At 39.1% G+C, this 24,490-nt stretch overlaps 2 protein-coding genes and 1 long non-coding RNA gene across 7 annotated transcripts in view; 1 reads left to right on the forward strand and 2 right to left on the reverse strand.

Moving 5' to 3' along the window:
- Positions 1 to 24,490, reverse strand: part of LOC133651091 (neural cell adhesion molecule 1-like) — an 881,445-nt gene that overhangs the window by 118,633 nt on the left and 738,322 nt on the right. The gene's annotated exons all lie outside the window — the stretch shown is intronic.
- Positions 438 to 19,975, forward strand: LOC133651100 (uncharacterized). 4 transcript variants are annotated; one of them, XR_009826373.1, is made up of 6 exons: positions 438 to 609; positions 786 to 914; positions 11,311 to 11,489; positions 14,861 to 14,988; positions 16,836 to 16,979; positions 17,040 to 19,975. It is a non-coding gene; the product is annotated as an uncharacterized LOC133651100 (long non-coding RNA). The 4 variants fall into 4 exon arrangements; XR_009826372.1 differs by lacking the exon at positions 786 to 914 and having other exon boundaries at positions 443 to 609; positions 17,044 to 19,974; XR_009826371.1 differs by lacking the exon at positions 786 to 914 and having other exon boundaries at positions 444 to 609; positions 16,836 to 16,953; positions 17,040 to 19,974.
- LOC133651095 (FAD-dependent oxidoreductase domain-containing protein 1-like) lies at positions 6,558 to 24,327 on the reverse strand. The gene is made up of 11 exons (XM_062049035.1): positions 24,017 to 24,327; positions 23,642 to 23,862; positions 17,025 to 17,135; positions 16,841 to 16,959; positions 16,672 to 16,766; positions 14,872 to 14,973; positions 14,727 to 14,803; positions 14,495 to 14,655; positions 11,333 to 11,462; positions 11,156 to 11,260; positions 6,558 to 9,045 (listed from the first exon to the last, which is right to left on the reverse strand). Exons 1-11 carry the CDS (start codon positions 24,156 to 24,158, stop codon positions 8,791 to 8,793), a joined length of 1,518 nt encoding a protein of 505 aa, XP_061905019.1. The 5' UTR covers positions 24,159 to 24,327; the 3' UTR covers positions 6,558 to 8,790.

The raw sequence follows: 24,490 nt of genomic DNA on the forward strand, positions 1-24,490 counted from the left end.
TTTGATTAGTACTTATTTTTGTAATCAGCCTGACCTAAGCCTTTAAGGTTTGTGTGTTAAATAGACAATAAACGTTGTGATTAACACATGGTTTATATCATTGGTCAAGGTTGTTGAATATAATTATTGCATACGATTAAAATCAAGAGAAATTACTAATTCAGTGTGACTAATTAAGCGGGATCAGGGCCCCTCTGTAGTGGAAAAGTTGGGCCCCGAAATCAAAAAAGGTACGAACCCCTGCTCTATGTAGTAGGAGTGCACCGCTGTTTTTTAAAATGCTTATCAAAGATCATGTGTACATCTTTTTGATCAGGCCCGCCAAAAAAAATAAAACAGAATTGAGCAAATTGTGTAATAATATTAATTGTCCTGTAATATCAAGTACTTCCACAGAGTGGCGCAATCGGACTGCGGTATGCTTGACTGATTGCACAGCCCAGGTAGACTTCTTCTACTGCTCTGACAGCAGAAGCCATTTACAACATTGAGAGAAGTTGACGGCGAATGGCGGCTTTTTAATAAGGAATGGACAACTAATTACTTTTTCATCGAAGTCCAGTCAAAGGCTGTACGTCTTATTTGCCACGAAACCGGAAGGAACACAACGTAAGTCGTCATTTCTCCACCAGGCTCCCTACTTAAGCTAACAACCAGTCAACGCAAGAACGGACCGCTACTGCGCAGAAGTTAGAAGCTAACATCTTTATCCGACTATCTAAATAATCAAGCACAAAGGCAAGTTATTCAAGTTAAAGTACCAATGATTGTCACACACACACTAGGTGTGGCGAAATTATTGACCCATCACCCTTGATCACCCCCTGGGAGGTGAGGGGAGCAGTGAGCAGCAGCGGTGGCCGCGCCCGGGAAACACCAATTCCAACCCTGGATGCTGAGTGCCAAGCAAGGAGGTAATTGGTCCCATTTTTATAGTCTTTGGTTTGAACTCATGACTAGGGATGTCCGATAATGGCAATATCCCGATATTGTCCAACTCTTAATTACCGATTCAGATATTAACCGATACCGATATATACAGTCGTGGAATTAACACATTATTATGCCTAATTTTGTTGTGATGCCCCGCTGGATGCATTAAACAATGTAACAAGGTTTTCCAAAATAAATCAACTCAAGTTATGGAAAAAAGTGCCAACATGGCACTGCCATATTTATTATTGAAGTCACAAAGTGCATTATTTTTTTTAACATGCCTCAAAACAGCAGCTTGGAATTTGGGACATGCTCTCCCTGAGAGAGCATGAGGAGGTTGAGGTGGGCGGGGTTGGGAGGTGTAGGGCGTAGCGGGGAATATAATATAAAAATTGGGAATATAAACTGGAGCTCAGCTCACTCACAGTCCTGGCTTGAGGTGAAGGCTAATTACCTTTTAGTTCCAGCCACATCGACCCCTTCTGTTTGCTATTTTCAGCTGCTGGGAATATTGTAAACATGAAAAGAACCAGAGCATGTAGACATGCTAACCTTTCTTCATTACGACTGTTAGTCACTCACTGGAATGAGTAGAATTGGTTATTGTGTACTGTGTTGGACTGGATGTTTATTTTGCACATTTTAAAAGCAATACTTAATGTTTACAGTGCTCCAGAATATTTAGATTGGTACTTTTTAGTATTGGATGTTTATCTTTATTTTTGCACATTTTAGCAAATAAGCAATACTTTCACTTTTGTTGAAATGTTTACACTGTTGTTACAGAATATTTCGTTTTGCACTTTTTTGTATTGGATGTTTATCTTTATTTTTGCACATTTTAAAGCAAAATAAGCAATACTTTTACTTTTTGAGGAGGTTGAGGTGGGCGGGGTTGGGAGGTGTAGGGCGTAGCGGGGGTGTACAGGACTGTCTCAGAAAATTTGAATATTGTGATAATGTCCTTTATTTTCTGTAATGCAATTAAAAAAACAAAAATGTCATACATTCTGGATTCATTACACATCAACTGAATAATTGCAAGCCTTTTATTATTATAATATTGCTGATTATGGCATACAGCTTAAGAAAACTCAAAAATCGTATCTCAAAAAATTAGAATATTTCCTCAGACCAAGTAAAAAAATAAAGATTTATAACAGCAAAACAAAATCAAACATTTGAAAATGTCAATTAATGCACTGGGTCTGGTGTCTTTCAGCTTCTTCTTCACAATACCCCACAAATTCTCTGTGGGGTTCAGGTCAGGGGAGTTGGCAGGCCAATCGAGGACAGTAATGCATGTAGTGCTCTAAAATCTCTAGAAGCGTCTGACTTGGGCTATGGAAAAGAAGCACTGGACCGTTGCAGAGTGGTCCAGAGTCCCGTTTTCAGACGAAAGCAAGTTTTGTATTTCATTTGGAAGTCAAGGCGCTAGAGTCTGGAGGAAGGCTGGAGAGGAGCAAAATCCAAGTTGCTTGAAATCCAGTGTGAAGTTCCCACAGTCAGCAATGGTTTGGGGAGCCATGTCAGCTGCTGGTGTTGGTCCACTGTGTTTCATCAAGTCCAGAGTCAATGCAGCTGTGTACCAAGAGATTTTAGAGCACTACATGCTTCCATCTGTTAAAAAGCTCTATGGAGATGATGATTTCATTTTCCAGCATGATCTGGCACCTGCCCACAGTGCCAAAACCACCAGTAACTGGTGTACTGACCATGGCATTACTGTCCTCGATTGGCCTGCCAACTCCCCTGACCTGAACCCCATAGAGAATTTGTGGGGTATTGTGAACAATATCTTTGTGACATGAAAGAAACAATGTAAAAAAACAACAACTGGTGTTTACTTTTTGATATCAAAATAAAACACAAAGCAGTTTGGCTAATGAAGATGAAGTCTAATAAACAAGCTTCGTTCTTCTCCAACGCCTCCTAGTTTGGCCAAAAACAAAACAAAAACCAGGAGTGATAACCTCACACATCAAATAAACAATCTTCACAGCGTGCGTTCAGTTCGATGAGATGACAAAACATTTCAGCCAGTATTGATGTTATTTGAACACTGATACAGTTTGCATTTAAATAGAGTAGTGAGCATCCCAGTCAACAAACTAAAGACTTTATAAAGAAGTTGTGAAAACGTTCACGGCGCATCACGTGCTGCAAAACATCAAATAATTTTCTCCTTCACTGTGTACTTTTAGTGTGAGGACAAGTGTCTCCAATATTGTCCACACCTGTCTCCATCTAAACACAGCAGTGCGCTCTTAAACACACGCCAGGAAGCAAAGGAAAATGACGTTAAACCAAGCGCTTGGCTCCGTTTACTTCGAGGGGAAATCTTCAGAGCAAAGTCCGTGTCCTTAGTCCGCCATGATTATCAAGCCAAACGACGCTAGTCTGCATGCGCCTGACTTCGTGTTGCCGAAAATGCATTAATAAATGACGGTTTTTCGGTAATTAAAAAATGTAACAGTATTACTAACCGTCGGGAATTTTATCGCAAATTAACATTATACTGTTTACCGTTACATCCCTCGTCCATTAACAAGTAAAAAGTCAAGGGCGGTCACGGCATGTTCTTGCCGCAGATGTTGGTCAATTTTTTGGGCATTACGGCGAAAGACGAGGGCGGTCGAGGCACTTGCCGCAGTTAAATTCAACCCTGCAAATCTCATAGGAAAAAACATCGGGTTACTAAAAACTTTTAAATTTTTAGTGGCGGGCCGTGCATTTCACGTCTAGGCCTTCGGTGATGTCCTACTTAGTCCGACTTTAATAGATACCTCTCAAAATACCAATAATGATGTCACCACATGACCACGGTTGGAGAAATATTATACAGAAACACACTTGCACACTACTACGCATTGAATCACCTCAATAGTAAACAAAACGGGCTATTTTCCTGCGCATTTAATTAAAAATGTATAAACTTGCATCAGCCATTTAAAACATCTCTACGTGCTACCCTCAAAATTAGAATAATTGTAAAAACATATTAAAACGTGAAAAAAATAAAGAAATTAAATATTTAAACTAGGGCTGCAACTAACGATTAATTTGATAATCGATTAATCTGTCGATTATTACTTCGATTAATAATCGGATAAAAGAGACAAACTACATTTCTATCCTTTCCAGTATTTTATTGAAAAAAACCAGCATACTGGCACCATGTTGTGGACATTGGGGGTGCAGCATACACCAATAATAACACAGAAATGTAACTCATCAGATCAGATATTGTGCACGTTTCTGTTGTGAATAATAAAGGATTCATTTTAGGCTGCCTCTAAATAATAGCATGAAATATTCCAGCACCTTTATAACGTTTAGTTGTACTAAAGCATCACTCAAATCTAAATAGATTTATATAGCTTTATCGGCCCGGCTACATTGATCCATTATGAAACCAACCTGAGATATTTCTGTCCGTTACGTTTATTTCCAAATTGGTAACCGTGCGTTTTCTCTCTCAAAACGGAGTCAAATGTGCCGGAGAAACATTATCAGCCCCGTGTTGCAACAAAGGCATAACGTTAAAGTTACTTACAAAAAAACTGAACTCATGAATGCTTGTTGCCACTATGGACTTAAAAAGTTACGTACTGTGAGTTCCTCCCTTCATCCATGGCTCCAACATGTTTCCTTTTGCAGGTGCTCCTGAAGCAATGTTGTACTCCCGTGCCATTTTGCAGGAAACGCTCTTCTTTGAAGTCTTTAAAGTAAAGTGTTCCCACACTTTTGACGACTTAGGTCGTACACTTTTCCCCATTGAAGCAATAACCTCAAGATGTTTCTCCGCTGAACTATCCGTACTGTTTTCCTGCGCCATTTTTCGAATGTTTCCAGACGGCGTCGTCACGTGAGCTGTACATGACATCATTGGCTAGCTTACCTCCACCTCATGAGACGTAGCCTCAGCGCCGCCCTGGCGCTGTTTTGTACTGTTTTTGTACTTACTTTGATTATTGTTTCTCAGCTGTTTGTAAATGTTGCAGTTTATAAATAAAGGTTTACAAAAAAAAATAGAAAAAATTTAAAAAAAATTAAATAAAATTTAAAAAAGCATCCGCGCATAGCATAGTTCCAACGAATCGATGACTAAATTAATCGCCAACTATTTTTATAATCGATTTTAATCGATTAGTTGTTGCAGCCCTAATTTAAACTCACAATTTGCAGCGCTCATCAAAAGCCGTAAGCCTGTGGTACCCCTCATAGTTGGTTGGTTCGATTGGAAGTGGCGGACAAACCATTTCACCGGCTGGGACGGGGGTCGGCCGTCCTCCTCTCACGAGATCTAGCTTCTCTTGAAAAGTTTGTCTAGAAAACGGCCTTGCAAGTGTATCTACAACCAAATCAACTTGTTCCCTTCGGCCATTGTGGGTTAAAAGAGTAGCTATACTGGCTCAAACCAGTGAGTATCCAATCACAGGAGGCGTAAATGTCACGTTCAACAGCTAAAAGGCCTTACTAACAACAACTCGTGATCTGATTGGCTACCGCAATTATCTATCAACTGTATGTGCCCGTTCACTTACAGTGTTGATTCTGAAGGCCACCGGGGCAGATTTCGTACAGCATGGCAACATAAGCTAGATGAATTCTGATTGGATAAAAACTCTAACCCAAAAACAACAGCACTGAAAGGAGCATAATATGACATGAAGAGAATATAAATACTTTTAGATATTTAGGGAAAGTAAATTAAAAATTACATGTATCTTAATTTTGATCACGATTTCTGGTTATGTTAGGCCAGTAGAGAAGGGCTTGCTGGCCCTGATGGCACTACCACTGCTAAAAAGAATCCAGGAGAGGGTGAAAGAAGACAACCCCCAACATGAGGTACTTTTTTTACACTGCATAATCCACCAGGAGGCGCTGTGCAAATCTGTATTGCAGTTTGACCACCTAGTTAAGCCAGTTATGAAGCTCTTAACTTTATTCGGACGAGGGCACTTCACCATCGTCAGTTTATTTTATTTCTTAAAGAGCCGACCACCAGGAATTGCTTTACCATTCCAATGTCTGCTGGTTAAGTTTGGGTAAAGTATGTCAACGTGTGGCCTTGTGGTTAGGGTGTCTGCCCTGAGATCGGTAGGTCGTAAGTTCAAATTCCGGCTGAGTCATACCAAAGACTATAAAAATGGGACTCGGCATCAAGGGTTGGAATTGGGGGTTAAATCACCAAAATGATCCCAAGTGCGGCCACAGCTGCTGCTCACTGCTCCCCTCACCTCCCAGGGGGTGGAACAAGGGGATGGGTCAAATACAGAGAGTAATTTCACCACACCTAGTGTGTTTGTGTGTGTGTGACTATCAGTAGCTTTAACTTTAAACCTAAAACAGGAGATGTTCTCATTTTTGTAGCTACTTGGAAAAACTGAGACTTTCCCTGAGTAGATTTGTGCAGCTTTGTGATTTAGCGTTTGTTGTGGCCATACTGGCACACATGAATGTGAAGCTACTAGGCAAAGACTTGTTTGTATGTGAAATGTACACAAATGTCAGATCTTTCAAAACCAAGCTGACTATTTAAAAAAAAAAAAAAGTCAAAGTCATTCACTCACATTTATTTTCATGTACATTACTTTATTCAGCGAAAAGGCAGTAAAATTTCATCGTTTTTTGAGGTGGTCGTTCATAATAATGTAACTTTTTATCAGTTGTATCATGTTTGTATTGTGTGTTTAGCTTTTATGTTTTTCTACTGCATTTTAGGAATTTTTTCCACTAATGCTGAACCACCTACACATGTTTAAAGTGTTCTTCAAAAAGGGAACCAGGCACACATACAGTAGTGTGGCCCTTTTTTTCCAGCTAAAATATTGTCAAAAAACAAACAAACTCAGTGTCATGTTAAAAACCTGAAATAAAGTAAGATAAAGTATTCATCAGTCAGTCACTCCTCTGTTACACAGAAAAACCCTGCAGTTATCATGCCATATACTGTATACAGTGTGATTGGTGATTGGTATGTATGTATAACACACACCGGCCCCCAGAAATATCTTTACCGACCAATGTGGCCCCTGAGTCAAAATACTTGCCCAGGTCTGATGTATATGATAGGAGAGTGCCCTGCTGTTTTTTTTTAAAAACACACCGTCAGAAATGCTTATCAAAGATCATCAATATGATCAGAGTGCCCAGCTCTTTTTTTTTTTTTAAAACACACTGTCAGAAATACTTATCAAAGATCATCAATATGATAGGAATGCTCTGCTATTTTTCAAAACCTACAGCAGAAATGTTGGTCAAAGATCGTCAATATGACAGGAGCGCACTGCTGTTTTAAAAGATCTTCTATAAGACAAAGCTTCACAGTTCTTAGGAATCTGCTTGGTTTGCTTTGGTTGAGTATTTGTGTTGAAAGTAGGGGTGTAACGGTACGTGTATTTGTATTGAACCGTTTCGGTACAGGGGTTCCGGTTCGGTTCGGAGGTGTACCAAACAAGTTTCCACACGGACATATTAAGTAGCGTAACGCACGTTGTGTAAACAATGCACACCGAGGCTCAACACACGGCATGCTAGCGGGCTACGATAGACTGACCATATGTCCTCTTTTCACCGGACATGTCCTCTTTTGCAGAGCTGTCAGGGTGGAGTTTCTTAAATGCCTCAAATGTCCGGCATTTTGAGTTAGGGTTGCGTGTATTTTCAATGTACGTTCAGGGTTAAGAAGGGGTTAAAAACACAACAAATTGTGCACGCAGCAGCATTGGTGAGGGAGGGGCAGAGACAGAGAGAGTTATGCATGCGTCGTCAGGCTCTGCTTTTTATCCATAGATTTATCAGATTTAATTTTTTCTTATCTATAGCAGGGGTGTCAAAAGTGTGCCCCGGAGGCCATTTGCAGCCCACAGCTAATGTTTTAAAGGCCCACGGCACATTCTAAAAATACTATTTTAAATAAACAAAAACATAACAAAAGTGAAATTTAAAAAAACATAACAAAAGTGAAATAAAAAAGCTCAAAGGTTAAATGTAATTTAGAAAAAGATGCAATGTTGATTAATAAAACAAAGCTGTTTTTTTTTTTCTTTCAAACTGTCATTGCTCAAAACATAATATTGAATCAAAATCAATGTTATTATGAATTATTGACCTATCCAAGGTTCCGATTACTTCACATCAAATATTCCACTAAGAAAATATTTTTGGTGGAAGATTTAGCAAATTTGGTAAATAAATAACCCAAAAATGTATATTTTGTTGTTTTCTTACTGTACCGAAAATGAACCGTAATTTAGAAAAAGTTGCAATGTTGACTAATAAAACAAAGCTGTTTTTTTAAAACAAAGCTGTTTTTTTTTTCTTTCAAACTGTCATTGCTCAAAACATAATATTGAATCAAAATCAATGTTATTATGAATTATTGACCTATCCAAGGTTCCGATTACTTCACTTCAAATATTCCACTAAGAAAATATTTTTGGTGGAAGATTTAGCAAATTTGGTAAATAAATGACCCGAAAATGTATATTTTGTTGTTTTCTTACTGTACCGAAAATGAACCAAACCGTGACCTCTAAACCGAGGTACGTACCGAACCAAAATGTTTGTGTACCGTTACACCCCTAGTTGAAAGTAAAAGAAAAGACGCTTCTTTTACAAGTTGACTGAGTGACTCACTTTTTTGAACTGGAGGCATTTGGCCGTCACGCATTGGTAAGCTGCTAAGAACGACGACGACGTTAAAGAAGAGCTTTTCTGCTTCATTGGTAGAAAAAAAATGCATGAGATGAACAAAACTATCATAAAAAAATGTAGCATGATTGTGACATCATTATATTACAATGATACTTTTGGGGATTTCAAAACCAGCGTTTGGTTGAAGATCTACACGATGTTCCTCTCCAACATGGGTTCCTGCTTCAGGATGCGGCCGAAGCTCAGGCCGTTCAGGTCCAGGGTTTGGAAGGCGCCTTCCCGGATGAGTTCGGCCACGCCGCGGCCCACGGCGGGCGACTGCTGCAGGCCGTGGCCGCTGAAGCCCGTGGCGAAGTACATGTTTCGGAAGAGCGGGTGCAGGCCCACGATGCCGTTCTGGTCCAAGGTGTTGTAGTCGTAGTAGCCCGCCCACGCACTCGTCACCTGGCGAAGGGGGAGGAGCTGAAATGGCTCAAGTCTCCTTTATGTGTGTGTGAGTCGATGTGCCTCTGGCTTTGATTTGGTGGATTATTTTCATCATTTTTATTCATTTATATGATGCGGGGTGGCGGTTATCATCATCAACCGGAAGGGGGAGCGATTGTATTAATTTATGACACGTTTACATTGTGCAGTTTGGGTGAGCTAGCCTACCGTGGTCTTAGATTTTGTGGATTATTTTGAGCTTCTGTTGTATTTCAAGTGGCAATAATCATTAATAACTGGTGGGAAGAGCAATTACATTATTATATGAAATGTATATATTATGGATGTGCTCATATGTGACCTACCATAAAGTCGGCTTTGATTGTGTAGATTATTTTCATATGTTTTGTTTATTTCTGTTGTGCAAGGCAAAGGTTATTATCAATAACTGGTAGGAGGAGGGATTACATTAGTTACACGACACCTCTACAAAGTGCATGTGTTTGTACATACTTTAATGTTCTGTTTATTTATATTGTGCAAGGTGGCAGTTATCAATAAATGGGGGGAAGAGCAATGGCATTGATTACATTTACATTGTACGTGGGGTTTGAGGTTGTGGATTATTTTTAGCAATTCGGTTTCATTTTAGGTAGCTATCAATAACTTGTGGGAAGAGCAATCACATTAATTGTATTTGTCTATGTTGTGTATGTGCTTGTGTATGTGAGCTACTGTAAAGTGGGCTTAGATTGTGTAGATTATTTATGTTAGGGGGGTATATTTAGCGTCCCGGAAGAGTTAGTGCTGCAAGGGGTTCTGGGTATTTGTTCTGTTGTGTTTATGTTGTGTTACGGTGCGGATGTTCTCCCGAAATGTGTTTGTCATTCTTGTTTGGTGTGGGTTCACAGCGTGGCGCATATTTGTAACAGTGTTAAAGTTGTTTATACGTTCACCCTCAGTGTGACCTGTATGTATGTGTGTGAAAAGCCGTAGATATTATGTGATTGGGCCGGCACGCAAATGCAGTGCCTTTAAGGTTTATGGCGCTCTGTACTTCTCCCTATGTCCGTGTACCAGTCCGTACAGCGGCGTTTTAAAAAGTCATAAATTTTACTTTTTGAAACCGATACCGATAATTTCCGATATTACATTTTAAAGCATTTATCGGCCGATAACATCGGCAGTCTGATATTATCGGACATCTCTATATGTAACCCTTTCTAACTTGATGCGTGATTAATTAAATTAGTCCAAATTCAAAAGTTTTGTTGTTGGTGATGCCTATGTACAGAATAAACCACATGATATTAGTACATCAGTTGAGGAAAATGGGCAAATTACATCCTGTAATTTGATTTTCATATTATTATTCAATTCATCTTCTGATAAATTAAAAATTAACACCAAGAGGAGCATTTTAAAACTCTGCTAGACTCAATTCCACCTACTGGACTGATTAACATTATCACATCATTTATTCAGAAAGTATAAATAACGACAAATGAAGTGAAGTGAAGTGAAGTGAATTGTATTTATATAGCGCTTTTCTCTAGTGACTCAAAGCGCTTTACATAGTGAAAACCCAATATCTAAGTTACATTTAAACCAGTGTGGGTGGCACTGAGAGCAGGTGGGTAAAGTGTCTTGCCCAAGGACACAACGGCAGTGACTAGGATGGCGGAAGCGGGAATCGAACCTGCAACCCTCAGGTTGATGGCACGGCCACTCTACCAACCGAGCTATACCGCTCGGTTGGTAGAGTATGAAGACAGAATACTATTAACCTCAACATGCAAGTGTAAAAAAAACTTTCAGAATGTGCATGGTCTATTTTTAAACAAATAAAACAATCTGAAGTTGTCTTTATTTTTAAGTTATCATGCCATGATTTTACCATAGACTTTAGTCAATGAGCGAAAATGAGTTTGACACCACTGGTTGTAGATTATTTCATTGTTGTTTTGTTCATTTTTATTGTGGAAGGTGTTGTTATTAACTGGTGGGAGGAGTGAATGCAAAAATGTATCACACCTCTATAAATTGTGTTGTGTTTTTTTTGAGATGGCAATTATCATTAATAACTGGTATGAGGAGCTATCGCGTTAATTTCATGATGTTTACTCACCTTCAATTTTTCAAAAGCAGGAACACGCTTCGCCAGATGGGGCCAGATTTTGTCCTCAAAAAATTGGTGGTCCACGTCCAGATTAGTGATGTCCGGCTCCTCCCCCTGAGAACGCAAACAGTAGATCTGACAGAAGTTCTCTGATTACGTTATAGACTAGAAGCAGCTTCCACAGACCTCCTCCGGTGACATTCCAGCGATATAGTTCCCACCAAGCCCCTCCCTCCTGAAGTACACTCCAGAGTGGTCGATCAAGAAAGGCGTGTCCAGACCGGGACCGTCGGGACAGTGAACCACGTACACGAACCTGAACGTCAACAAACATGTTTTTATGGTAATGTCACAACCTTATCTACTCAAGATTACACATACCGTATTTTTTGGATTATAAATCGCTCCGGAGTATAAATCGCACCGGCCGAAAATGCATAATAACGAAGGAAAAAAACATATGTAAGTCGCACTGGAGTATAAGTCGCATTTTTTGGGGAAATGTATTTGATAAAATCCAACACCAAGAATAGACATTTGAAAGGCAATTTAAAATAAATAAAGAATAGTGAACAACAGGCTGAATAAGTGTACGTTATATGAGGCATAAATAACCAACTGAGAATGTGCCTGGTATGTTAACGTAACATATTATGGTAAGAGTCATTCAAATAACTATAACATATAGAACATGCTATACGTCAGGGGTCACCAACCTTTTTGAAACCAAGAGCTACTTCTTGGGTACTGATTAATGTGAAGGGCTACCAGTTTGATACACACTTAAATAAATTGCCAGAAATAGCCAATTTGCTCAATTTACCTTTAACTCTATGTTATTATTAATAATTAATGATATTTACACTTAATTGAACGGTTTAAAAGAGGAGAAAACACGAAAAAAATGACAATTAAATTTTGAAACATAATTTATCTTCAATTTCGACTCTTTAAAATTCAACCGAAAAAAAGAACAGAAAAACTAGCTAATTCGAGTCTTTTTGAAAAAATTTAAAAAAGAATTTATGGAACATCATTAGTAATTTTTCCTGATTAAGATTAATTTTAGAATTTTGATGACATGTTTTAAATAGGTTAAAATCCAATCTACACTTTGTTAGAATATATAAAAAATTGGACCAAGCTATATTTCTAACAAAGACAAATCATTATTTCTTCTAGATTTTCCAGAACAAACATTTTAAAATGAATTCAAAAGATTTTGAAATAAGATTTAAATTTGATTCTACAGATTTTCTAGATTTGCCAGAATATTTTTTTTTAATTTTAATCATAATAAGTTTGAAGAAATATTTCACAAATATTCTTCGTCGAAAAAACAGAAGCTAAAATGAAGAATTAAATTAAAATGTATTTATTATTCTTTACAATAAAAAAAAATACATTTACTTGAACATTGATTTTAAATTGTCAGGAAAGAAGAGGAAGGAATTTAAAAGGTAAAAAGGTATGTGTTTAAAAATCCTAAAATCATTTTTAAGGTTGTATTTTTTCTCTAAAATTGTCTTTCTGAAAGTTATAAGAAGCAAAGTAAAAAAAAATTAATGAATTTAGACAAGTGAAGACCAAGTCTTTAAAATATTTTCTTGGATTTTCAAATTCTATTTGAGTTTTGTCTCTCTTAGAATTAAAAATGTCAGGCAAAGCGAGACCAGCTTGCTAGTAAATAAATACAATTTAAAAAATAGAGGCAGCTCACTGGTGAGTGCTGCTATTTGAGCTATTTTTAGAACAGGCCAGCGGGCTACTCATCTGGTCCTTACGGGCTACCTGGTGCCCGCGGGCACCGCGTTGGTGACCCCTGCTATGCGTTTACCAAACAATCTGTCACTCCTAATCGCTAAATCCGATGAAATCTTCTTCCTCGGTGTCACTTCTAAACAACTCCGCCAACTCCAAAGGTAGACAATGCGCCGCTTCCTCTTCTATCGGTACGTCTAGTCTCTTACGTGAATGAGATGAATAATATTGTTTGATATTTTACGGTAATGTGTTAATAATTTCACACATAAGTCGCTCCAGAGTATAAATCGCACCCACGACCAAACTATGAAAAAAAATGCAATTTATAATCGGAAAAATACGGTATTTACTAGGGCTGCGAATTTTTGGGTGTCCCACGATTCGATTCAATATCGATTCTTGGGGTCACGATTCGATTCAAAATCGATTTTTTTTTTTCGATTCAACGCGATTCTCGATTCAAAAGGATTCTCTATTCATTCAATACATAGGATTTCAGCAGGATCTACCCCAGTCTGCTGACATGCAAGCAGAGTTGTAGATTTTTCTAAAAAGCTTTTATAATTGTAAAGGACAATGTTTTATCAACTGATTGCAATAATGTAAATTTGTTTTAACTATTAAATGAACCAAAAATATGACTTATTTTATCTTTGTGAAAATATTGGACACAGTGTGAGATGCGATGCAAGTGTAAGCCACTGTGACACTATTGTTATTTTTTTATAAATGTCTAATGATAATGTCAATGAAGGATTTTTAATCACTGCTATGTTGAAATTGTAACTAATATTGATACTGTTGTTGATAATATTCATTTTTGTTTCACTACTTTTGGTTTGTTCTGTGTCGTGTTTGTGTCTCCTCTCAGTTGCTCTGTTTATTGCAGTTCTGTTGCTGGGTCGGGTTTGGTTTTGGAATTGGATTGCATTGTTATGGTATTGCTGTGTATTGTTTTGTTGGATTGATTAATTTAAAAAAAAAAAAAAAAATCGCTTTTAAAAATAAAAATCAATTCGTGAGAATCGCGATTGGAATTCGAATCGATTTTTTCCCACTCCCCTAGTATTTACCTTTAAAAAAAAAAAAAAAGGTTTTAATTATCACAACATAATTCTAACAATCTTGTAATTATTTTCACCACAAAATATTTCTATTAAAAAACCTACATAATTGTTTCAACAGCACAATATTTTCTGTTAATTATTAAACAATTATTCTTGTTTTTATATTGTTTTGTCATTCATTTTTTTCCCCTGGATAAAATAAACGTAATTCCAGTTACGATACATTGTTATAGCAATATGATGATTTGATTTTTGTTTGCTTTATTCCAACATTTTATGTAATTTTTCAACTAAGTAATTATCTTAATTTTTTTCTCAAGATAACCAAAAAAAGACCATTCCCATATCAGACATTGTCTATTAGTTTTATGACATTACTGAAAATGTTTATTAATTCTATACTATAATTAATTTGTTGTAATTCTGAGTTTATTATTGTAATCATCTTTCTAATATTATTAAACTACACCTTTAGATCCAGACTTTTGCCTTAGAGCTTATACTTCTTTTTTTTTACCTTTTACGGGGTTCGACAGGAAGTGGAATTGCGGCTATCGTGTCTTTGGGGCCAAATCCCATTCCGACCAGCTCGGCCAGTTTAGCGGAAAAAGCTCCGGCTGCGTTGACCACAAGGGCGCATTCCACTAGCTGGTACTCCAGGCTGTTGGGCATCTGCACCTAACATGGCACTGATTTAATATCATGTATCTCAACACATTCACCCAAAAAAGTGCATAAATCACCCGTACTTTAACAGATTTGATCACTGTCGTTTGCAATTGGTCGCCCTCTACTGTGGTCACCAGGTTTGACACCTGATTAAAACCTGTGGAAGGAAACGCACAATTTTAATCTTTGTTTTTTTGACCACGTTGCTCGATAGGTGATACTGACCGGTGACTTCTCCGGCACACTGGATGACACCCATGGACATGGCTTTCCTCTTGAAGGCGTTCAACAGAGTCCAGGGGTCAAACCAGCCCTCGTTCTCCAGACCTGCACAGTTAAAACGTCAGTATGTTGCGCAACGGTGGTCGGACTCCCGGTTTACCATTGTAAACCGGGAGTAATGCCCGAGTTAACCTTCAGTTGGGCTTTGTCATCAACAGGGCTGGCATGTTGTGCACCAAAATTTGTTGGCCTTATTAACATCAATTTGGCCCGTTTTAACGTCGATTTATATTTTAAGACTGCACTGTGGCCAATGTTTGATTGAATACTGTTTTACAGTGGTTCTCAATGTGGATTCCAGAGACTGTGGGTTCCTTTAGGCCAGGGGTCGGCAACCCAAAACATTAAAAGAGCCATATCGGACCAAAAATACAAAAAACAAATCTGTCTGGAGCCGCAAAAAGTGAAAAGCTGTATATAAGTGTTATAATGAAGGCAACGCATGATGTAAGTGTCTATATTAGCTATAATAGCCTACTATCAAAATGACTATGTGTCGCAGGCTGAAGCAAATCTTCGTTGACAGAAATGTAATACTTATTCTACACATTTTTACATTAGAAACCATTAGTAAATCAGAGGCTACTCAGAAGGTGAGACAACTCCTGGAAATTACTGGCTTTTAATAGCCAAAGGTATTGTTGTGTGTGTCCAAGTTAAAGGAAACAGCAGGTTGTCTTCTTTTAATAGATTTATTACAATCTTTGGCAAGCTAGGTAATGTTTGCTGTGGTCTGGAACAACGTGGCACACAAACAACTATCTGAAATGTGTCATGAGACATGCAAAACTGAATTATATACAAAGAGGATAATGTAAAGGATATTAAATGAGCTCAGATACACCTACAAATGAGGCATAATGATGCAATATGTACATACAGCTAGCTGAAATAGCATGTTAGCATTGATTAGCTTGCAGTCATGCACTGACCAAATATGTCTGAATAGCACTCCAACAAGTCAATAACATCAACAAAGCTCACCTTTGTGCATTCACGCACAGCATGAAGCTTTTGGTGGACAAAATGAAACAAACGAGTGGAAGATTTTACATGTAAACAAACTGTTGCGTCACAGTCCACACTATGTTGAGTTCAAGAACCGCTGAAATTAGTAGGACAAAACAATGTTCACCAAATACTCATATTAAACAGTGGGCTTTCTAACAATTGGGAAGGTTTGTGTCATGTTTGTCCTCAAACAAAAACAATACTAAAACCAAAAAATTATTTTCCCCCCATCTTTTTCTATTTTCAATCCTTTTTAAAAAATCCTCCAGGGAGCCACTAGGGCGGCACTAAAGGGCTGTGACTGTTAGTAGTTTGTTAGCAATTTTAGTCACTTCCTTTATATACGTTAACACATATCTTAGCACCTCGTAGCAAAGCATTAGCCCAAGTTAGCCGTCAGTTAGCTCTTTATTAACGTTAGCAACTGTTAGCCTTTTGTTAGTCACTCTCAGCAAGATTTGCTGCTTCTTTTAAGCACACACGTGATAATAATGTTAGTATATACAGTATTTTAGCATATTGGCGCCTCATAGCAAAGCATCAGCCGCTGTCAGCCACTGTTAGCAGTTTGTTAGCCACTATTAGCCACTTCAAATGTTAGCAGTGTTTTAGCATTAGAGCATCAGTGCACCAGTGTCTCATAGCAATACGTTAGCCGCAGTTAGCTATCAGTTAGTCTCTGTTTCAACTACGCTAATGTATTACTGGTTTCTAGGGATGTGATGTACTTACCATATGAAGCTAGCACCACATCTTCCGTATTGATCCACGGAAATTTGTCTTTTAGCTGTGTGGCGGAGAGAAGGACCACTTTGGCTCCAGCTGACCTAAAATAAAAACACAAACATCCTGTTACTGAATATTAATCGTAACATCAATGCTTGTTCTGTTCATAGACGACCTCTGGGTCTTGTAGTTCTCCTCCATGATGTGTGCCACCTTCTCGCTGGCCAGGAACAAATATCCTGATTGGTTGAACTGCAGGTCCACGGCATCTTCGTTCAATACCCCAAGGTGGTCCTGAGAGGACACATTTTATGGTACTATTGTTTTCATTTTGGTGGTTGTCTTTACTTTTGACTTACGTTGATGTTCCTCAGGAAGTTTGCAGACTCCAAAGACAGGCAGATGTTCTCCAGCAGGGAAAACTGCTGCCGGATCCCCCCAGCGGACAACACTGTGGACGCCTTGGAGTACTGAAGGGACGGACAACGCAGAGAGGTAATAGGAGAACGTCATTTAAGGAAAAATCAGTCCCTGGAATGACAGCAGACCCCGTTTTTGCTGCAGATTCCTAAAAACACTAAAGCGCTGTCACATAGATGATCTTTGACTGGCATCTTGTGTAATAGTTCCTTTAAAAGCAGCAGAGGGCTCCTGTCAAAGATCCTCTGTTTAGGATCTTTGATTACAGTTTTTGCAGTAGGTTTTAAAAACAACAGAGCTGTCCTGTCAAATAAAGGGTCTTTTACCACTGTATTTTGCAGTATGTCCTGTCAAATAGAGGATCTTTGACTACAGTTTTTTGCAATAGGTCCTCAAAAACAGCAGACCGCATCTGTTGTATAGAGCAGTGTTTCTTAAACATAGGCCCCAGCTCATTGTTAGGCGTGAGCGCCCCCTTACACCGAATTTTCACTAAATGCGGAACGGCTGCAGACCGGCACACACGCGCCGGCGGACTCTTTCCTTCTTTAATTCAAGTCCATGCGTCAATCTCCACCGCCCGCGTAACGTTACCGACATGCCATTTCCATTCTGCATTCCAGCGCTAAATATACACAGAAATTAAATTTTTGCCAGACGCCGCAACAAATCTGTTCAATTTAGCTAAAATCTGCTGCTGTTGGACAAGAAGTTATGCAGAAAAAAAAAAAAGTATCCGGTTTACTTTCAAAATAAAATATTCCGTCTTTCAAGGCGGATCATATTTTACTACCAACGAACCCCCACATATGTTGTACCGTCGGAAAGGTCTCGTTCACGCTGATAGTGGAAATCTAAATTGGGAACATTTTGTGTTATCATGGCAACGCTATTCACGAACAAAAAAAAAGGGGCTAATTGTATGGGTACAGCCCTTCTGTGTAATACGAGACAAACCGACCAACGAACCCCCATATGTTATACCGTCGGAAAGGTGTCCTTCTCGCCAATGGGCGTATTTTAAATTCCGCCGCCATACACCTTTGAGTCAAATAACTTGGTACGGCTGCAGACCGGCACACACGCGTCGGAGGACTCTTTCCTCCTTTAATTCAAGTCCATGTGTCAATCTCCACCGCCCGCGTAACGTAACCGACATGCCATTTCCATTCTGCATTCCATCTCTAAATATACACAGAAATTCAATTTTTGCCAGACGCCGCAACAAATCCGTTCAATTTAGCTAAAATCTGCTAGTGTTGGACAAGAAGTTATGCACAAAAACAAATAGTATCCGGTTTACTTTCAAAATAAAATATTCTGTCTTTCAAGGCGGATCGTATTTTACACTTTGAAAGGTTTGAAAGGCGACGGACATGAAGTCAACTTGTCAAAGGTTTTTAGATTTTAATATAATCTTTTTGACACAAATGGATGAGGACATGCCGATTCTGGAGGTCCAAAATTAAAGGATAATATACAGGCATATACCAGGCAGCTACATGTCAAATATCAGCTGATATGAAGACAAGTAAAGCAGAAGACTAGTTGTGTGACACGCTCGCCAGGGACTATGTTACTGTTGTATTGTTGCTTGCTGTACTCGGTTGTAATACACTTTTCCACCACTTATGTCCGTAATGACAATGTCAAATAAACAGACTAGTGTGGAGCTAAAGTCCTACAGAAGTTTCTTAAGCGCTAAAATGATGACCAAAATGGTGAACCTGTATTTATTTGCATTAATTTTATTGACAGTTTATTTGAGGATTTTTTTTAAATTCCGGTCCATGTATTCCAAAGCACAGATTCTGCTGCTCCCTAATTTCCGTTCCGCATTTTCCAGCACACCTTCAACACATCCACAGGTCTGTGTCCTAATCGGAAGCAGATGCCGGTTCATGGTTCCGAAAGGTGAGCGGAAGTTACCGGTAAAAATGTCAGCGGTGTGGGATTATTTTACCCTATAAAACGAAAAAGATGAAGAGGTGGAGTGCAAAACATGCCACAATAAAGTCAAGCGTGGTGGTACAGTTGTAAGACATTTTAGTACCATTTACATTTAGCGAAATACCACCGTAAAGAATATGAGGAATTTCGAAAGAAAACTGACGAAAAGAAAAAGAAAGGTCCTACCCAAGTAACTCTGACAGAAACGTTCGCGAAGCGTGACATACTGCCACTGAACAGTGCTAAAGCCCAGGGGATAACTAGAGTCATTGCCGAGGAAATAATTCTGGATGATGAGCCGTTATCTCTCGTGAGTAAAGTTGGCTTTCGATGCTCGTCTTTGTTAGAAAGAATCTCCCCATTATGCTCGGACTGCAGTCAGGGGGGGCAAACAATTGAAGGGAGTGTGTAGATTTTTTTTTTTTTCTTTTAAGTTTACACTTGTTCAAGAGCAAGTATTGATGCTGAGTTATAGATAGTTTATCCCAGTCAACTGTATACTTCTATTTTTTTTACAGAAAAATACCAAATTAATTATACATAGCATTTTCTGTTTTCTTAAATTACTTTCAAATTCATGTAAAATTACATTAATTTTCCTTCATTAAATATGTAGCTTGTTATATAAAAGTCTATGTCCATACTAACGATCTAAAGGTATTTTTCTGCAGAACTGTTTGCATTGTCACTTTATTAAAGGTGGTTCATCATAACAATTCAGAAAAAAATCTGTAAAATAATGGTATTTTTCTGTGGAACTGCCAGCATTGTCACTTCATTAAAAGGTGTTTGATTGTAATAATTTGGAAAAACTCTGTAGAATAAAGGTATTTTTCTGCAGAACTGTTTGCATCGTCACTTTTTTAAAGGTGGTTGATCTTAATAATTTAGTAAAAATCTGTAAAATTACGCTATTTTTCCGCAAAACGTTACATGAACATTTCTGTAAATGTTTTTGATCATTATTTAGTTTACAATGTCTTACTTAAATTTTATGGTTTTCGTTTGGCAGCCATGGCTGCCAGTAGATGACCGTTTTTTTACAGAATTTGTTTTTACAGTGTATTATATATCTGTATCATGAATCAATTTAAGTGGACCCCGACTTAAACAAGATAAAAAACTTATTCCGGGTGTTATCATTAAGTGGTCAATCGTACGGAATATGCACACTACCGTTCAAAAGTTTGGGGTCACATTGAAATGTCCTTATTTTTTAAGGAAAAGCACTGTACTTTTCAATGAAGATAACTTTAAACTAGGCTTAACTTTAAAGAAATACACTCTATACATTGCTAATGTGGTAAATGACTATTCTAGCTGCGGATGTCTGGTTTTTGGTGCAATATCTACATAGGTGTATAGAGGCCCAATTCCAGCAACTATCACTCCAGTGTTCTAATGGTACAATGTGTTTGCTCATTGGCTCAGAAGGCTAATTGATGATTAGAAAACCCTTGTACAATCATGTTCACACATCTGAAAACAGTTTAGCTCGTTACAGAAGCTACAAAACTGACCTTCCTTTGAGCAGATTGAGTTTCTGGAGCATCACATTTGTGGGGTCAATTAAACGCTCAAAATGGCCAGAAAAAGAAAACTTTCATCTGAAACTCGACAGTCTATTCTTGTTCTTAGAAATGAAGGCTATTCCACAAAATTGTTTGGGTGACCCCAAACTTTTGAACGGTAGTGTACTTCACTGTGCAATCTACTAATAAAAGTTTCAATCAATCGGTATCGGATCGGAAGTGCAAAAACCTGGATCGGGACATCCCTAACTAGTACGCCATCAAAATAAGTAATTGGAGGGGCGTGTAAATCTGTCAAGTTTACTAGGTCAGTGGTTCTCAAATGGGGGTATGCGTTCCCCTGGGGGTACTTGAAGGTATGCCAAGGGGTACGTGAGATTTTTTTTTAATATTCTAAAAATAGCAACAATTCAAAAATCCTTTATAAATATATTTTTTGAATAATACTTCAACAAAATATGAATGTAAGTTCATAAACTGAACATCAAATCAAGTAGGCTATTCCATTCATTACCATAAAGCCAGAGTTTCCTCCATGCCATGATGGTTTGACCCTCACTAAAATGTCTGTCAAAAAGAACTGTGAAAAGAAATGCAACAATGCAATATTCAATGTTGACAGCTAGATTTTTTGTGGACTTGTTCCATAAATATTGATGTTAAAGATTTCTTTTTTTGTGAAGAAATGTTTAGAATTAAGTTCATGAATCCAGATGGATCTCTATTACAATCCCCAAAGAGGGCACTTTAAGTTGATGATTACTTCTATGTGTAGAAATCTTTATTTATAATTGAATCACTTGATCATTTTTCAACAAGTTTTTAGTTATTTGTATATCTTTTTTTCCCAAATAGTTCAAGAAAGACCACTACAAATGAGCAATATTTCGCACTGTTATACAATTTAATAAATCAGAAACTGATGACATAGTGCTGTATTTTACTTCTATATCTCTTTTTTTCAACCAAAAATGCTTTGCTCTGATTAGGGGGTACTTGAATGAAAAAAAAATGTTCACAGGGGGTACATCACTGAAAAAAGGTTGAGAACCACTGTACTAGGTCAGTGTTTCCCACACATTCATTTATTTGTGGCGGCCCGCCACGAAAGAATTATGTCCGCCACAAATAAATAAATAAAAAATTTTTAAAAAAACAATTTTTTTTTTGCCCTCTCCAGCTTCTCAGGCAAATCATATAGTTGATGCAGATGCCCATATCAGCTGTTCAGATTTACTTTACAAAAGAGAAGTGTAGGATACTTCTCTTGTTGCCTTATTTGTATTTGACTTTATTAAATGTATTTATATTAGAAACACAACATGTGTATATAACAAAGGGTGCAAAGTCTGCAGGCAGTAGGAAACACATGGTTAAGTGTAGGGAGTAAAACTGATGGCAGTCTAAAGTTCAAGATTTTTGGAGCTCTTTGTTCAGTGGATCAGATGTTTGATGAAGCTCTGTGTCTATCTACCACCACTACTGTTTTCTGTTTATTTGTTACTGACTGTGGCAGGACACCTCTGCCTCTGTTTCGCTTTATGTTGCTGGTAAATAATATGGTTGTAGTAGTAGGCTAAAGTTAAATTATTTAGTATGCACTAATTAAAGGGGCAGAGCTTTGAGACATTTTAGCTTTTATATTTTATAAGATATATTTTTTGTAAGAACCACAATTAATAAATATATTTCAGTGAATAACTTATTGTTCAAATCTGTATATAAATATGTACATAAAGTGTTGTAAGTATATTGTAAAATGGATGGATGGATCAAACTCTGGCACTGATCATACAGAGTTTGGTCCGCATTGCCGGTAGTAAGTCGGACACGTTTCCAGTGAGGGTTGGACTCCGCTAAGGCTGCCCTTTGTCACCGATTCTGTTCATAACTTTTATGGACAGAATTTCTAGGCGCAGTCAAGGCGTTGAGGGGATCTGGTTTGGTGGCTGCAGGATTAGGTCTCTGCTTTTTGCAGATGATGTGGTCCTGATGGCTTCATCTGGCCACGATCTTCAGCTCTCAATGGATCGGTTCGCAGCTGAGTGTGAAGCGACTGGGATGAGAATCAGCACCTCCAAGTCTGAGTCCATGGTTCTCGCCCGGAAAAGGGTGGAGTGCCATCTCCGGGTTGCGGAGGAGACCCTGCCCCAAGTGGAGGAGTTCAAGTACCTTGGAGTCTTGTTCACGAGTGAGGGAAGAGTGGATCGTGAGATCGACAGGCGGATCGGTGCGGCGTCTTCAGTAATGCGGACGCTGTATCGATCCGTTGTGGTGAAGAAGGAGCTGAGCCGGAAGGCAAAGCTCTCAATTTACCGGTCGATCTACGTTCCCATTCTCACCTATGGTCATGAGCTTTGGGTTATGACCGAAAGGACAAGATCACGGGTACAAGCGGCCGAAATGAGTTTCCTCCGCCGGGTGGCGGGTCTCTCCCTTAGAGATAGGGTGAGAAGCTCTGCCATCCGGGGGGAGCTCAAAGTAAAGCCTCTGCTCCTCCACATCGAGAGGAGCCAGATGAGGTGGTTCGGGCATCTGGTCAGGATGCCACCCGAACGCCTCCCTAGGGAGGTGTTTAGGGCACGTCCGACCGGTAGGAGGCCGCGGGGAAGACCCAGGACACGTTGGGAAGACTATGTCTCCCGGCTGGCCTGGGAACGCCTCGGGATCCCCCGGGAGGAGCTGGACGAAGTGGCTGGGGAGAGGGAAGTCTGGGTTTCCCTGCTTAGGCTGCTGCCCCCGCGACCCGACCTCGGATAAGCGGAAGAGGATGGATGGATGGACGTTTAAAACAAAACTGTTATTAATTAGTAAGTATACATTTTTTTAGCCTTTTTAGAGAAAATCAAATCATTGTAGAAATTATGCAAATTACTCGATTATGTCATGGCGACCACGCCCATAGCCACGCCCCCACCGCCACAGGTATCTTGGCAGTTTATGGGAAACACTGTAGGTCATCAGCATCCATAAAAAAATGAATCCTATCAAAACAAAAGTCACCCCTGTAAAACATTTACAGTACATTCTGCTTCATCTCTTGTATGAGTGTGTGATCAATTAAATGTACTCGCCGTGGTATCCTTCTCCACCACGACAACTCTGAACTCCCCACGTCGAGTCTCCTTCTGCTTGAGCCAGTAGGCGATGGACCAGCCCATCACGCCGCCGCCCACGATCACTATATCGGCCCTCTCCGGTGGGAGTTCGGGGTTGACCTCAATGGGGCTCCAGGAGCTCCCTGGCAGAGCGTCCGAGATCTTCCCCCTGGTGGCGGCCCATATGCCCTTCAGATCTACGGCAAGAAGAGTGTTGTTGTTTTTTAACGGAGACTTCCTTCAATGTTCATAAAGCAAAGTTCGAGCATAAAACTTCAAGCGTAAATGTATATATTTGAGTGCGCTCTTTCATTCGGCGTGAGTCCCACATTAAAATTTGAAGGCACCCACCTTTAATCAAGTCATTCGGCCGAGGAGTGCCTGTTTGCAGGCTTCGTCCCGACATCCTTAGTCGATATGACCACCGGTGCTCGAACGTGACCCGTCTGAAGGTGAGCCACCCCCGGACTCCCAGTCTCCGCCATGTTGACATGGTTGGTGCGAGCTAGCGCGCAAACTGGACAACTTCTCAAGCGAAGGGGAAATATTGCAAGTGCGCTCCCCGCATGGACCTGCCAGTAAAGTCGTGTAACATGACGGCGGCGAGGGGGGGGACGCACATTTGCTCTACTACCTACAAGGAGACATATCATGGCAGTCGTTTTTTCAAAATAAAAGCGCGTTGTACACGTTGCTCCTCTCTGAGTGGCTGACTCCATCTTTCTTTTCATGCAAACATTTCTAAAGAGGAGGATTTATTTAGAAAAAGCTTAAATATGGCACTCTCTCTGGGAGAGATGACGGAGTATTCAATCACTTCCCCCA

This window comes from Entelurus aequoreus, linkage group LG05 (genome assembly GCF_033978785.1).
Source record: "Entelurus aequoreus isolate RoL-2023_Sb linkage group LG05, RoL_Eaeq_v1.1, whole genome shotgun sequence".
NCBI classification, from domain to species: Eukaryota; Metazoa; Chordata; class Actinopteri; order Syngnathiformes; family Syngnathidae; genus Entelurus; species Entelurus aequoreus.

Coding starts and splice junctions, on each gene's coding strand:
- LOC133651095 (XM_062049035.1), bottom strand. CDS start 24,158: ATGTCAACATGGCGGAGACTGGGAGTCCGGGGGTGGCTCACCTTCAGA. Junction 17,136..23,641: donor TGGTGGAGAAGGATACCACG/GCGAGTACATTT, acceptor CCGTCCCTTCAG/TACTCCAAGGCGTCCACAGT. Junction 9,046..11,155: donor CTGCTTTTGAAAAATTGAAG/GTGAGTAAACAT, acceptor CCCCTTCGCCAG/GTGACGAGTGCGTGGGCGGG.